The 15,004-nt window shown below is 42.3% G+C and overlaps 1 protein-coding gene across 1 annotated transcript in view; it reads right to left on the reverse strand.

Moving 5' to 3' along the window:
- The window catches only part of LOC119379175 (Fanconi anemia group I protein), a 74,067-nt gene that overhangs the window by 11,337 nt on the left and 47,726 nt on the right, over positions 1-15,004 (reverse strand). Inside the window, exons 20-27 of the mRNA XM_037648381.2 lie at positions 13,950-14,114; positions 12,768-12,910; positions 10,326-10,393; positions 9,217-9,385; positions 7,985-8,112; positions 7,725-7,902; positions 7,170-7,345; positions 4,850-4,966 (exon numbers count right to left, since the gene is read on the reverse strand). Of these exons, the coding sequence (XP_037504309.1) occupies positions 4,850-4,966; positions 7,170-7,345; positions 7,725-7,902; positions 7,985-8,112; positions 9,217-9,385; positions 10,326-10,393; positions 12,768-12,910; positions 13,950-14,114 (1,144 nt within the window). The remainder of the gene's footprint in view (positions 1-4,849; positions 4,967-7,169; positions 7,346-7,724; positions 7,903-7,984; positions 8,113-9,216; positions 9,386-10,325; positions 10,394-12,767; positions 12,911-13,949; positions 14,115-15,004) is intronic.

The raw sequence follows: 15,004 nt of genomic DNA on the forward strand, positions 1-15,004 counted from the left end.
TCCTCATTATGGGGGGGGGGGGGGGCGAAGGTTCATCGCAGCGCCCCACCACCCTACTAAGTCCATGTATGGGGCACATTTTGCGCCCCCCTCTTTGATGATTAGGGGGGCGGCCGCCCCCCCTGCCCCCCCTGTGCGCACGCCTATGCTTGAGAACACTAGCAGCACCACCATGACTTCACCGTCGACAAGATTTTTGGTTGCATAGGACCGCGCATACAAGTTGCATAAGCAACGAATGCGCTGCTCTAGTTTCAGCCACGGGACTGACTCACCACCTGTGATGTCAAGCGCAGAACTACCGTTACGTCGACGGCAACAGTGACTTTTCTCTCCCCCTCTCTCTAAGTTTTATTCCCCCTCCCCCCTTCCCCAGTGCAGGGTAGCCTACCGGGCTCAGCCCTGGTTAACCTCCCTGCCTTTCTTTCAACCTTATTCTCTCTCTCTCTCTCTCTCTACATTCACGAGACCCTTCAAATCGCCCAAGTGTGAAAGCCACGAGGGGCAAAGCAACCCGCCATTTTTGCATTCTTCAGACTTCGTAACGAAGGCTCACACAAGAGGAACTTCGATAATCACTTTACAGCGGCATCAGCATGTGTGCGAAAGACGCCGCAAGCATTGAAAGACGCGGCACAGGAGAGTGGCCAAGTGCCAAGTGTCATGGCACTGACAAAACTAAAAAAAACGATTAAACAAAAGTTCGACTGGGCGCAGACGTTCACGCGCTTGTCTGTCGAGACGACGCGAGCGCCACCTCGTAACTCTGCTCAACCAAAATATAGGGAGGCTCAGAGCTTATCGCCTATCCTCGCTGGAAGCCTCTTGCGGAAAGATAAAATAATGTCACTGCCTTTAGTTTTATTCCGGTGACTTAGTGGCAGCAGCATCAGCTTGAGAAGCTCGAGCTCAGCCAAAGTTTATTGCTTCGCACGGTGGTGGTGCGGTCGCAGTATCTTGTATCTTAAGATACACGATACATTCTTCAATGTATCGGAAATACAGATACAGATACTTGTTTTGCAAGACGTATCGCGATACAGATACAAGATACCCAAAAAGTATCTAAGATAGTATCGAAGATACATGTATCTTCGATACTGCCCAGCACTGGAAAACAGACCCTAAGGTGTGTCATGCCGGGCAAAGAGTTGTGCTGTGTGCAACTATGCAAACATTACGTAGCAGATGCATTGAATAGCAGCATGTTAATTGCGCAACAAGTCGGTAGTAGCTGCCCACCCATTACAAAGGGCTCGGCCATAATTAATCATCATCGTCAGCCACAGCCAGGGTGTTCGAACGAAATGATTTTCGTTTTGGTTTTAGTTTCGTTCCACCAAAGAAAGTTCCATTCCGTTTCTGTTCCGGAACAAAATAGGTGTTCCTTAACGGTTTGTAAGTTTTTATTTGTAAGCAAGAATATGAAATTAAAGTAACGATAAAAATATTGTATTTAGTTTTCTCCTAAGTGAATTATGAATTCTCTGAGCAAGCTCAATGCTTTGAGCAGGGGTACAACAGTCGAATTAGGATTTGGAGCAATTTCTTGAGCAGCAAAATGTTGCTTTTGGAGCAGTACAAAAATAAAACTTACTTTTAGATAAGGAGAATATATGTACAAACTATTCAACATCAGCTAACTCGTGCGCAGTGCACGTGGGCACTGCTGTTTCAATGAAAGCAGACCCCAGAGTGCGAACAATGTCGAAGTCCACATTAGCATTCGCAGAGCCTGTTAAACCATTTGAAAGGTGCTGCATGTGCTATTGTAAATCTGCCAACCTGGCGACCTCGAAATTCGGAAGATTCGTAAAGCAGGAGCGAAAGGGGGTGGCGAAAAAAACAAACAAACTGGCATACATTTTTGTTTACTGTTTCTCAGGGCCGCAGAAACGTCATACATCGCTGTAAATGATTACCAGTCATTTTTTTAGATGTCAGTGATCATACTAATACTCGTTATTATATGGCGCATGCACGCATGAATAACTGAGGAACAAGATGTGCTGTCCCGTGACAGCGAGTACTAGTAGCCCCTCCTACATCATAATGCGCATTTCCGCACAGCAAAGGTGTATTGCGGCAAAAGTGGCTTAAAAAGCGTTCTGCACGTGATAGAACAAAGCCAGAAAGTTTTAGAACCACTGTCCTTTTTTTTTTCTCTCTCGCGGTGAGGTCAGGGTTATGGTCTGCACGTCTGGATTGCATTGGATGATGATGCACAAATTGCAGGTGATTAACGCATTTTGCATTTCTTGCTAAAATTAGAGGTACTGAGAAAATTTCGAGACTGTCCAGGTATTTTGGCACAGCGTGGTGCAATTTCAACAAATTTCCCGGTTTTGGCTCAGGTTGGCGCAAAAATAAGGAATTGTATCAAATTGGCGCAATTGGCGTAGCTGTTACACCCCTGTTTGAGTCACGGGAGTGAGCATGATCTCGGAAGCAGCATGCCATATAGTGTAGTCTGATATACGAGACCGCTGCTCTGATAAAACAATCTTAAGCGTTCAGAATGCCCTCTCCACACTGGCCTGTGTGACTGGCATACCAAGGTCCACTTGCATTTATACAAACAGCTCCGGCTGCCACTCTTCTCGTTTTTCGCAAAATTTTAACACATCTTTACTTTGGAATCCCTGCCTGATTGCTAACATTTCCCTTAAACTGAAAACTGATAAAAAATATTTTGGTTTCACTCCGGAACTAAATAATAGATAACGTTTCGGTAACGTTTTCGTTCCGGTCAAAAATATCATTTTTTTTTCATTTTGGTTTTCGTTCCGTTCCGACACACTGGCCATAATAGCATCAATAAAGTGTGCAGCTCTGAAGGTGTACATACTGACTTAAAGTGATGTAGTAAAGCTCTATGGGTAATGCCATGTCAATTTTGCAGTAGGTGCGAGCTCTAAAGCTGCCAAAACACTGCACAAGCCTTGAATCTGCCCAACCAAAAGTAGCAGTGCCACAATTCATCACCATCAGTAGCAGCAACAGCATCAACAGCGGCCTTCTATCTCGTGAGGAGTCACCTGTGGTGCATTCACTGCAAGTGAGTAGCTTTGCTCTAGGTGTCATGCCACATCAAGTGCATTACATGTCGGCACATTAAAGCTACCCACCCATAACAAACAGCTATGCCACAATTCATTATCGTCATGAGCAATAGCAGCATCAATAGTGGCCTTTTATTGCTCAAGGGGTCACGTGTGCAGCTACATAGCTTCAGATGTTGTGTGACAGATGCGCTGTATTGCATCAGGTGTTATGCCACGGTTCATCATCAATGTCATGAGCAGCATCAACAATTCTACCTTGTAGTTGCATGGTATAACTATATATGTGTGTGAAGGAAAGAAGTGTTAATTCTAGGGCTCGTGTTCTTTGTATACACAATATCACTGAGCACTAACAGACATAATGCCAAGGAAAGTACTAGGGGATGTTTTTAGTAGTAAATGTAAGGTAAATGTGAAGAACGAAAGTGGACGAAAGATAGCTTGCGCGGGCAGGGACCGAAACCTGCGACCTTCGAATAACGCGTCGATGCTCTACCAACTGAGCTACCGCGGCGGCCATACCCCCCGTCCACTTTATAGGGTATATATGTATATTTACACGTGGGAGCGTCAGTCAGCGCGCCAGTAGCCATGACGGCGGTGTGGACCACTCTTTTCTGCCTGTTGGCGTCACGTAGAACGTGAACTTATTACGAGCTGGCAGCTGACCAATCATCCCTCGCATACCACCTGAAAGCATCAAGTCTGCCAGAACGAGACCCTCGCTATGAATGAAGGAAAGAAGTGTTAATTCTAAGGGCTCGTGTTCTTTGTTATACACAATATCACTGAGCACTAACAGACAATAATGCCAAGGAAAGTATAGGGGATGTTTTTAGTAGTAAATGTAAGGTAAATGTGAAGAAAGAAAAGTGGACGAAAAGATAGCTTGCCGCGGGCAGGGACCGAACCTGCGACCTTCGAATAACGCGTCCGATGCTCTACCCAACTGAGCTACCGCGGCGGCCATCCCCCCGTCCAACTTTTATAGGGTATATATGTATATTTAAACGTGGGAGCGTCAGTCAGCGCCGCCAGTAGCCATGACGGCGAGTGTGGAACACTCTTTTTCTGCCTTTCCTTGGCATTATTGTCTGTTAGTGCTCAGTGATATTGTGTATATATGTGTTGTGCCATATGAACTGCATAATGGGTGGAAGCTTTAAAACTGCCCAAATGATATGAAGGGCTGTGCCACATTTCATCACCAGCCGCCCAGCAATAGTGCAGCTACTCTAAGCTACCCACCTATTACAAGCTATGCCATAATGTATCAGCAGCAGCAGTGTGGCCATAGGTATTTTTATGGCCAGGACAGCAAAGGCACTTTCACAGCCTCAATAGCACTGAGCAGAGTGCCATTACCCTTATTAACCATGGCTTTTCCATGGTCTTGTGTGAACTTTGCATTTAATAAGCAACAAAGTGTCCATGATGTCAAACTGCATATCCCTTGAAATGTACCTTTCTGATCACAAAGCACACCTAAATGTATTCCAATAAATGTGTGCACATTAAAACACTACATTCTATGCTCTGTACTTGCAGTAGACACCCTAAAATGGGCTCTTAGAAGGTCGTTCCTCTAGCCTACGCTGTGACTGTGCTGCATGCGAAGGCCTGGGGTTTATATGTAAAAGAAATGAGAAGGTATGTCAAGTGTGCCCTGCACATTGATGTCCATGCTCAAGTCACTATAAGCGTATTAATACTTTTCAGAACTAAGCCAAACAAAACTGGCACAAACCAAAACTTTCAAGCACATCTCTGGACACAGTACTTACTTGGAGGAAAGTGATCATTGTGTAGACATTTGGTGTGAGCTGTGTGGCTGCAAGCTTTATAAGCTTTTCATATTTGCTGCAGAAGCTACCAAACTTGGAGCTGTAGAGTGACAGGTACTGGAAAGAGAAATAAGATAAGACTAGGTAGTACAGATATCAGCAGCAGTGAACTAGGCCAATTTAAGAATGCAGGGCTTATACAGGTGGCTATAGACTCTGACAAAATTTTTTAGCTCTGTTGACTACAGGAAGCCCGGAAACTCAGCGTATGCTTCTGATAACTTTCGATTATTGTGAAGCCAATGTTTATTGCAATGTGAAGGCGAAAAATGTCTACTGTGTTACGAAGATCTAGATAACTCACAACCATGTCCACACGTCTGGAAAATCATTTAGGAACTGTTCTGCAGATTTCTGCAGAAAGTGCGGCAAAATTCTTGTCAGGATGTTATGATTTGATGCTCAAGTTGATCCAGCCAATTCTCTCACCCAGCCTACAGGCCATGGTATCAAATCATGCTCATTACACATAATACAGGAAAGCGCGGTGAGTATGCTCATGCACGGTGTGGCATCAGCATCTACCCTATCTGTTGCAGTGTACCAATGATTGCATCACATAAATGTTCACTGTTCATCATTTCCACTTTAAGATATGGCTGAAGTTTGAAGATACAGAACACGAAATGATTTTATGGGCGCTGTGTATAATTCAGCACTTAGATGCAGTCATAATCATAAATCTAGCTGGCTAAAAAAATTATGAGAAGTGTATACACAGGCTCAGGTAGGCCTGCAGAAAATGCAAAGCCATAAAAGGGCTGGCACATTATTGGCAAATAAAATGCAGGTGTTTCCATCCAATCTGCCTTACATGACCCCAGTGCAAACCAGCTGGCATGGCTGCAGACCTCCTGGTGCACAGAACTAGACATCTCTACCTAGCCTAATGTTCTATTAAAGTATTAGTAAAGCTAATCTAGGCCATCCTATCAAAAATGGAAATAGGCTTAATTTCTAGTAAAAAGAAATTAAATTTTGTTAGTGTTACAATTTCACGACACTGTTGCATATTGCTTCTTGCATACCAGAAACCGCATGAAACTTAGATGACTGAGTCAACGACACAAGCAGTGGTCATCTAGTCCCTGTCCTGAGTGCTCTTTTCAGAATAGAAACTTACCAACCAGCCCACGCGAATAACTATATTGTCTGTGTTTAACAGATTGATGCACGTTCTGCATGCACAAGCGCACAATAGCAAAAAAGAAATTCATAGCGTCACTCTAAGCACATATATTCAACAAATTTTAGGAAATTCCACCCTCCCAATTTTCTGCCCCTACTTCCTTTCTGCATGTGCACTTGCAGGACATAATTTGACGTGTAGCCCAGTCACCGATATCAGCCTGAAAAAAGAATATTTCTTTGAAGAGGTTCCTTTGACTCTAAATAATTTTGTTTCAAAGTGTTCCTGTATGGTGGAAATAAAATTTTGAAAAATTGTGCATAGAAGCAAAGTTTATTTTATCTCAAATTGAAAAGCCCCTCTTTCACATTTCACTTATCCACTGATGCCATAAGCTGCTATTAAAGGCAGTCACACTTTCATAATGTGTTTCAAAAGCTTATGCTACCTGTCAATGAGGCCTTGTCACCACATCTGGTGCCCATGCCGTTTGACAATGTCATCCGAGGGGGCATATAGCATTGCCACCAATGCCATGGGTAGGTAAGGAAAGAGCAAGGACCTCACGACCTTAGCCTACTCCTTTATGAGGTACAGAAGGCGAGCAGTTGCCAGAAAACTCATATAGACCACGTTATAGATGCATGAAAAGTTGGAAAAAAGAAAGCAAGAAAGAGTTGAACAAGAAGAGGTGTCCAGAGAAAGCGGAACCTGCTTCAAGTGAAGAAGGTAAGTAGTTTTCCTCATGGCTGCCTCCATGCTACAGTTTGATTCACTGGTCATTTTAAGACTTATTTTTGTGGTCAATTTACAGGCTAAGACCATAAAGGTCCAGCTGGTTTATTTTTCTTTTTTTAAATTGTTTATACAGTATGAATCAAAAAGGTGGTTAAACTACACTTGCAGTGAGCTGCATATAGTGTCACATGCTGCCACAGTTGGCAAGGGGGAGCTTTTCTAGAAAAGACTAATATAGTTCTGTTTAGCAATTGGGACATCATTATGCCCATTCTGTACAAGTTCAGAATCAAAACTACATGTCCAATCTGCATCACAGGACCCCCCCCCCTTTTTCTGCTACCACAGGCAGATACAATTTTCTTCAGCATATGTAATAGATTTTCACTGTACCAGTTTGCTAAGGCCAGCGAGTGAATTGTAGAGTCGAGTGAGCTGCTTCATGACAGCCTCAGTGCACTGGCCCGCTGGCAGCTGAGACTGGGTCAGCTCTATGAATATGGCCACCAGGTAGCCAAGCTGCCGGCACAGACCCACTTCCTGGACTTGCCTTGAAGATGCTGCAGAGTCTTTAACACAGAAAGGGATGATAGCATTCATTGTTCCAAATAAAACCACACCAATAAACTGAGGAAAATATCCTTTGCACATGAATTACAAGTGGATCTGTACTTAAAAATAATGCACACACACAATTCTTAATTTTCAAGTAAAAAACAAAAATGTAAACGTAAATATTCGTGGATAACTCGCAAGAATAGCTTGAGGAGGAAGACTTCTACAATATCACTGCATTTGAAATAATAAACAGGGACAACAAAGGCTGTTAACAGCTGAAGTTTGTCACATGGTGTTAGCGCATGATAACCTGCTGCTAGACTGTGTTAACTATCAAATGACAGCAGTGCATTAAGCAGTCACAAATAAAGCCAAATCACAAAACGATACCTTCACTGTCATTTTCCTTCATGTGTGCTTCCAGGGCAGTACAGGACCTGACCAGAGCCAGTAGCCAGTCGATGCGCTCATGTACTTTGTGAATGTGCTCAAGAAGTACTGGCACTAGTGATGCCACGGTCTTGGCATTGATAAGGGAGAACACTTGTTTAGTGGAGAGCTCTACATCCTGTAAGAGTTTTAAGAAAAGCACAAGTTGTAAAGCTAAGTAGAAGAAAAGAGAAAGAAACGATAGTCCAAAGTGGGCATACCTCGTCCACATCTCCAAGGTTGTAATGGAAGCAGACAGCAATATTGCCGAAGTTCTTGAGGCAGTCATGCGTTTGATGGCTCACAGTAAGATAAAATGAGAGTAGACTGCGAGCTACAGCTGGATCGGCTGTTAAGGTAGAAAACAACAATTTCTTATTACACTATTATGCCTGACGTTCACAAAAGCAGAATAAACACAAACGAGCAAGTTCAAAAGCTAGAACAAATGCTTAAAAAAGTGTAAAAGACAAGGTGCCACAGATATGTCAAAAGACACCTACATACAGTTACACATTCATGCATATAAGAAATTTCAATACAAAAAAACCCCTTTTATAATGAATTATTTAACTTTCCTACAGGGTGCTTCTTTCTTAAACAATACAGATTATTTATAAATATTCAATGACAGCCAGGCTACTGTAGTTTTTGCACACAAACTCTATGTCAAGGCAGAAATACTTTGTTGCAGCTAAAATGACATTGACAACCAATTAACAGAAACTTGTTAATTAACTTTTAAATGATTGAATTGAGAGCAGTTATTTATATTAGAAAGTTGTAGTGCATGACAATTTATGGCATACCCATTTTTTAGAAATCACGAAAGTTGCTCATAATTCGAGATATTCATCATCGAATTTTAAAAGCGATATCGGAACTGACGGTGCCTGGCACACACGAAACGTGGCATCTGTTATGCGAGACTGGAACTACCCATGGCAAGGAAGTGACCAAATTTTGCGGTTGTCACGGAAGGCACGTATAAAGTATGTGGGACCCTTAATACAGAAAGAACACGACAGCGAAAACTTCTTGACCAGTGTAGGCTTCCGGTAGCGCAGTAAGAATGGTCTCGTCGCAATTAGTTACCCTGTGCAACAAAGATTCTACAAACGGTTGTGAGAGAAAGGGCAGCGAAGTCTACCTGCAGACTTCCTCTTCCCCTGCAGAATATGGCCTCTTGTCTTTCAGAGAAATCATTCGAACAGTGTACATTGTAGGATTTATGTAGTATTTTCCATGACAGTTACAATAAAGTTTAAACGGTGAGCAATAAAAGGCGGACTACTCAGCAACTTTCTGCCAAGTCTGGCCACATGCACTACACGGTGTGCATGTAACCAAAAATGCTGCACCCTACCACCGTCTCTACATATGAGACCTGGCATGACCATTTCATATCTGCAGGAGCCCAAAATAGAAAGAGAGAAGGAAGAAAAGGACCTACTTATGCTTTGCTGCTTGCAGATTTCCCTTATCCAATCTTGGAGCTCACCAAACATCAGGGAACCCGGTTCAATAAAACGGCTCAGACAGCAGCAGATGAGCATTATGGGAATGAGTTCCTTCAGTCGTGTACTATCTTCGGTCTGACACAAGATGTCATTCACAAGTGCCTGCAGTATTGTCATGTAAAACAATGTGCACTACGTGAGACAGAACAGACAATGAACAGGTCCCCACAGAAGCACACAAACAAATACAGCCCATTAGATAGAGAAAAAACCCTTCATTACATCAAGGCAACAGAATACACAGCTTAGGAGCAAAATGCAACAGAATGCAGTATTGGTGCAAATGGAAAAGGCAGCAGGAGGCCAGTAAATTTCACATATAACAGGGGAAGGGGGGAAGAAAGCAAACTTTATGCTCACTTTTAAACTAGCGCCGTGTGAAACTTCCCAAGCTAGAGATGTAGCTAAAGTACGAAACACATTATAAACACCACATACAGTAGGCTCTCAGTAAACGAAAATCTCTAAAATAACATTGCTGCTTAAACGGAACTGCCTCTGATACGACTGGTTTCTTACTTGAATTCTTCACACCTGTTCATGTCTCGGTAAGCGAACTCCTGTTACACAGAACATATTTCCCTGCTCCCTTCAGGTTTCATTTATTGAGAGTCTACTGTACGTACAGTCGTCAGCAAGCTTAACTTGAACGCTTCGCAGCGTGGCCTGGACTGATTTGACTGATGCCAGACGCGAAGCACTGGGCGCTGTTGCCGAGATAATCCCTTGGTATGCTTGGATAGTATGTCGGCATGCCTTGGTAACAACTCTGCAACAGAACCCAAAGCTATGCGGTGCTCATGTCAATCAAACCATTTCAGGACACGCTGCGGAGCGTTCGAGTTAAGCTTGCTGATGACTATACATATGGTGTTTATAAGAAAACCGAATGTGCATATAATTGCTTGCATTATTATTACCTTTCAATTCAAGGAACAGTTTAAAAGTGTTAAGAAACTACAGCACTTGTATTCATTTATGCATTACTTCTACAGTGAATTTGACTCAGGCATGAGTAAGTAACAAGACCAGGGGTACCTACCTTGTACACTGTGTACTGCGATTTCATTAGCTGAGTCATATCCGGAACTTCAGAAGAATCCATGCCCTCTGAAAAAGAAAGCCAAGGAGTGAATATTTTTATAAGAGCAAACATTTGGGCACATTGGTGCGAGTATGCGATGGGAATAAACATCCCAACTTCTATGCACACAGTAGACAAAGGAGACACACAATGATTGTGCACGATTGATCGTATGCACATATGTAAGGTTTGGTGAAAGTAAAGGGTCTTTTTCTGCTGTTTGCAGGAACGTTTTATTCCTTCACTGTGATAATTCGTACCTTATATACGTTGCTACACTTCAATAAAAACTTTTGTTGAGAGTCATCGTTAGTCTATGTCTTCTTTGTTGACTGTCTACGTAAAAGTTGTGCTGTACGTTCCCATCATGTGAACATTTTCATCACTGTACACTGAGTGAAGAGCTCTAGACCACAGAGCACACAAAGTTGACACACGAAAATGCAACAGCAGAACTTGTGCTAGAGGCTAAATTGACCAGTCACAAACATAAAAAGACGCAGATTTAAATATATTCCTATGATTCACCATTGCAAAAAATTTGTGGATTCCTCCCTGTGCACAGAAAGAAATGCCATTTACAAAAGAACATTTCATGATATAGATGGTGCTAGTCATTTTTCATAACCATGTCAACCATACAAAAAAACTAGAGCTGTGCGAATAGCAAAATTTTGGGTGCGAAGCGAATTCGAATATTGAAGTGTGAGTGCGAATCGAATCGAATATTTTTCGAATATTTCTCAAATATTTTTCGAATAATTCGAAGCGAAATTGCAGTTAGAGAGGAATCCTAAGCATATTCTTGAGATAGCAACATGAAAGTGTTTCTTTTTGCTAGGTTGACGAAGCACTGGCGGGGTGGTGTTTCATATTTGTCTTATCTAGAATGAGGCAATGTAGAGGCCGAATTCTATTTATGTACATGATTTGGTGCGACCAAAGTGTTGCCGACAACACTTTACACGTGATAGGCAAAGATGCCATTTGCTCAGCCTCTCCTCCTCTTTAAACTTCTGTGGAAGCCCAAATGATGTGGCTGACAAGGGTGTGCTCCCTTCAAGTCCGGAGTTCCAAATCTGCCTCGTAGACGTCGATATATAAGAACATCTGAAATTTTGGATGCTAAAAAGCTTTGGCTTCCGATTTTTCGGACTTTCTGCCCAAATTTCAGGTCCAAAACAGCATTAATTGAGCCCCCACCTCTGCCACATCTTTCATCTCCATGTTGGAACCAGCATTTGCGACCATAGCAGAGCTTGAAAGGCAGTTTTGCCGCAATACCGAGGTGTGATGAGGTGAAGCATATTGAAAATGTAGGGACCACTTCCAATCGGACGTTGTCTCTTGACAAAGTTCGACCGCAACGGAGCTCGAAAGGCAGCTTTGCCGCAATACCGGGGTGTGATGAGGTGAAGCATATTTAAAATGTAGGGACCACTTCCAATCGGACGTTGACTGTCTCTTGGCAAAGTTCGACCGTAACGGAGCTTTAAAGACAGCTTTGCCGCAATACAAGAATGTAATGAGGTGAAGCATATTAAAAATCTGAAGGGGTCACTTTCAATCGGACGTTGACTGTATTTGTTTTTGGGAAGTTCGAATAGTAAAATTCCAGTGCGAATCAAATCGAATAGCAAACGCTATTCGAAAAATATTCGAAATTTCGAATATTCGCACACCTTTAAAGAAAACACATTTACTGATTTAGTCAAATAGATATGCTCTTGTAGTTAAAACAAAATAGTACTTTTTGCATGATGTCCACATGACTGATATACTATCCCCATCATGAAGGATTAGTTCTTCAATGTGATGTTTCGAGAGCAAGTTTTAAGCATACTGAGTTATTTAAGGCTCTCAATACATCACCAGCTGACGACAAACACTGCACTGGGCTATTAGTGAAAACAGATGAATAGTACTTCGAGAATTGAAGTTGATGTGAAAATACACCGTGCTTCACATGATCTGTTTGCCCGGTATATGTTACTTTTCCCATGTCTCAAACTCTGGAATCTTCTGGAAAAATAAAAACACTTAAATGTAAAGACAAAAAAGTCAAGAGGAGGAGTAGAGTAAAAGAAATACTTGAATGTGTAGCCTTCAAGCATTTGAAACTTTGTAAATTTGATGCACTACTAGAGCTTTAACAAAGTTATTCATTCCAAAGTGAGCAATAATCCTACCTTTGCGTAATTTGTGCACTGTAACAGTAGTAAAGCATGTCAAATGACAGTGAACGTAAGAATATGTGAGGAGATGTTGGGATATGACTTCATACTTGTCCTTAGAGACATCAAAGAGGGCATATCATTGGTTGTAAAGGGATTTAACCTAATGGAGGAGCATGTTCACATTTTGTACTGCAGAAAACTGTCTGGATAGAGGCAGCCATACCTAAAGTCGCAAGTAAGAGTGGCAGGTGATCAACATGATGTTTTGTCACACTGGAAACCAGACTCCCAAGGCTCTCAATGCAGATGGCAGCAATATCACTGTCAGACTCTTTGGACTTCTGCTTGCACACCTCAAGAAAAACCCTGGAATTAAGAGGACTCATGAATTAGGGATTTCAAATATGCTGCCCGTGAAAACTTTCTTGTGCAGCCTGCATGACCCACACAGCTTTTATCACGTCTACTTTCACTAGAAGTTGCCTAAGTCCTATCCAGCTCTCTCTTTATTCCAGAACATCAATTTGCTTCCACCTTTTGTTGATTCTGGCAAAACCAGACGGAAGAAGGGTGCCTACAGAAAAGTCAGTTCAACTGGATGCACTGCCTGTAAATGCGCAAAATATTGACAGTATTATTACAAAGTAAGCACTATCCCATTGGGAGGGGGGGGGGGGGTGAGAGAGATCAATAGTACGTTGATCTGTGCGTTTTCCAGCAATATATAAAGTGCAATTAAATATCTTTTTATCCCGAGGTCAGTCATGTTCTGTTTTTGCATAAAAAGAATCAAATCTCATGCTTAAAACACTTGTGCAAACAAAAAATTATACGTATGACATGGCTCCGGGAAAGTGGCACGTCGAACATGGTACTGCCTTCAGCAAAGTGAACATATGCAGCAATACACAGCAAAATAGAGTTAAATGAGGACACAATTGTTAGTAAGGAAGCTGACTGGGCTAGTTGGTTATTCACACCGATAATAAACAGTGCAAAAAAAAAAAAAAAAAGGAGAGAGAGGATGAAAAGTCCGCTTTTCGTCCCTGTGTTTTTTTTTCGTGCTGTTCATTACCAACTCATTGATTACACAAGAGTTTCAATTCTTCCAAAGCACAATATATCTTGCTCTTATCCACTAGTCGATCCAAAAGCAAAAACAAGTTGGGTAAACAAACATGTACAAAGCGCCTGAAGACGTTAATATACAAAAACATAAATTGAACATAAGCTTTGCAGCTCCTGATGCGAACTAAATGAGCTACTACTAAAACATTAAAACATGCAATACACAGTAAATAATAGTATAACTGTTCCTGAAGCTTTTTTATTAATCACACCAGCACAACAAATCTGCTGATGACTCAGCAACGCATTCCCGCTACTGACGCTTGCATAGACTCACCTGGAAATTCTGAAGTGTGACTGGAGGAGGCGTTCATTGTAAAGGGCCTCAAAAGTCCCAGGTTCCTGGACTTTCACAAGTTCATGCCGTGCTGCACTAACAATGTGTTGCATGAAGCTTAAATTTTCTGACAGTTCTGAGAGACCACTGTATTCAGACGAAGAGCTGCAGGGAACAAGTAACAAGTGAGGAGGGAGTCTAAAAACAGCTAAAGCAAATATATATATCCTCTTCAGACCCCGCGTGCATTAAAATGCACATTTGTTTTTTCCCGGTTTTCGAAATTCGCGCCACTATTAGAGCCCACATTCTTGGTGCAATCGCATGCTCTATCATGTGGTGCCATCTGGTCAGCAATACAGGAAGCATACTACAGTGGAAGCCCCGTTTTCCCGCTTTGAAACATGGCGTCATTCTCGTCTTCGACGTTCTGCTCACGGCGTCCAAGTAATTCACAAATTGCTCAATAATCCTCGTGTCATATTTCTTAATTGTTGTTTAAATCTACTTAGGAAGGGTTTAGGGATAATTTCCACACGTCATGTAACTCTAAGGGCGAGTATATTTGTTATCACGAGCTGTTTTCTTCAAACGTGCATTATAATGCACACTCGGTCTCAATGGGTACTTTTTCCTGCGTATGTTTGCCAATCTGATGCGGTTCATTACTCTGTGGCATTAAGCTTTGGCGTTTGTTTTACCTAGGAATCAGTGATAAAGAAACGTGTTCTTGAGTCAATTACCAGCAACGACGCCTCGGACCTAGAATTCTCATACGACGAGGCTGTCCCTTCCCTATTACCTGTTGCCGGAAAACAGTTGTGGTGCAGAATTTGACAATAGGCAGTTTTCGAATAGTGTACGCTAAGTTAGCGTTAGCGTTTGCGGCCCGCTATTTCCATCACTTAACGGGAGCCCGCAAGCGGTAGCGTACGACGCATGCGCAGTTGCGCGAAAAGCCAACGCTAAGCTTTGCATACGCTACTTGAAAGCTCCCTAATGAGTCACCACAGAAGCTGCTGAAAGCCAAGGTTGGGCCCATGCCTGCTGAGCCA

Source organism: Rhipicephalus sanguineus, chromosome 1, assembly GCF_013339695.2.
Source record: "Rhipicephalus sanguineus isolate Rsan-2018 chromosome 1, BIME_Rsan_1.4, whole genome shotgun sequence".
Classification (NCBI taxonomy): Eukaryota; Metazoa; Arthropoda; class Arachnida; order Ixodida; family Ixodidae; genus Rhipicephalus; species Rhipicephalus sanguineus.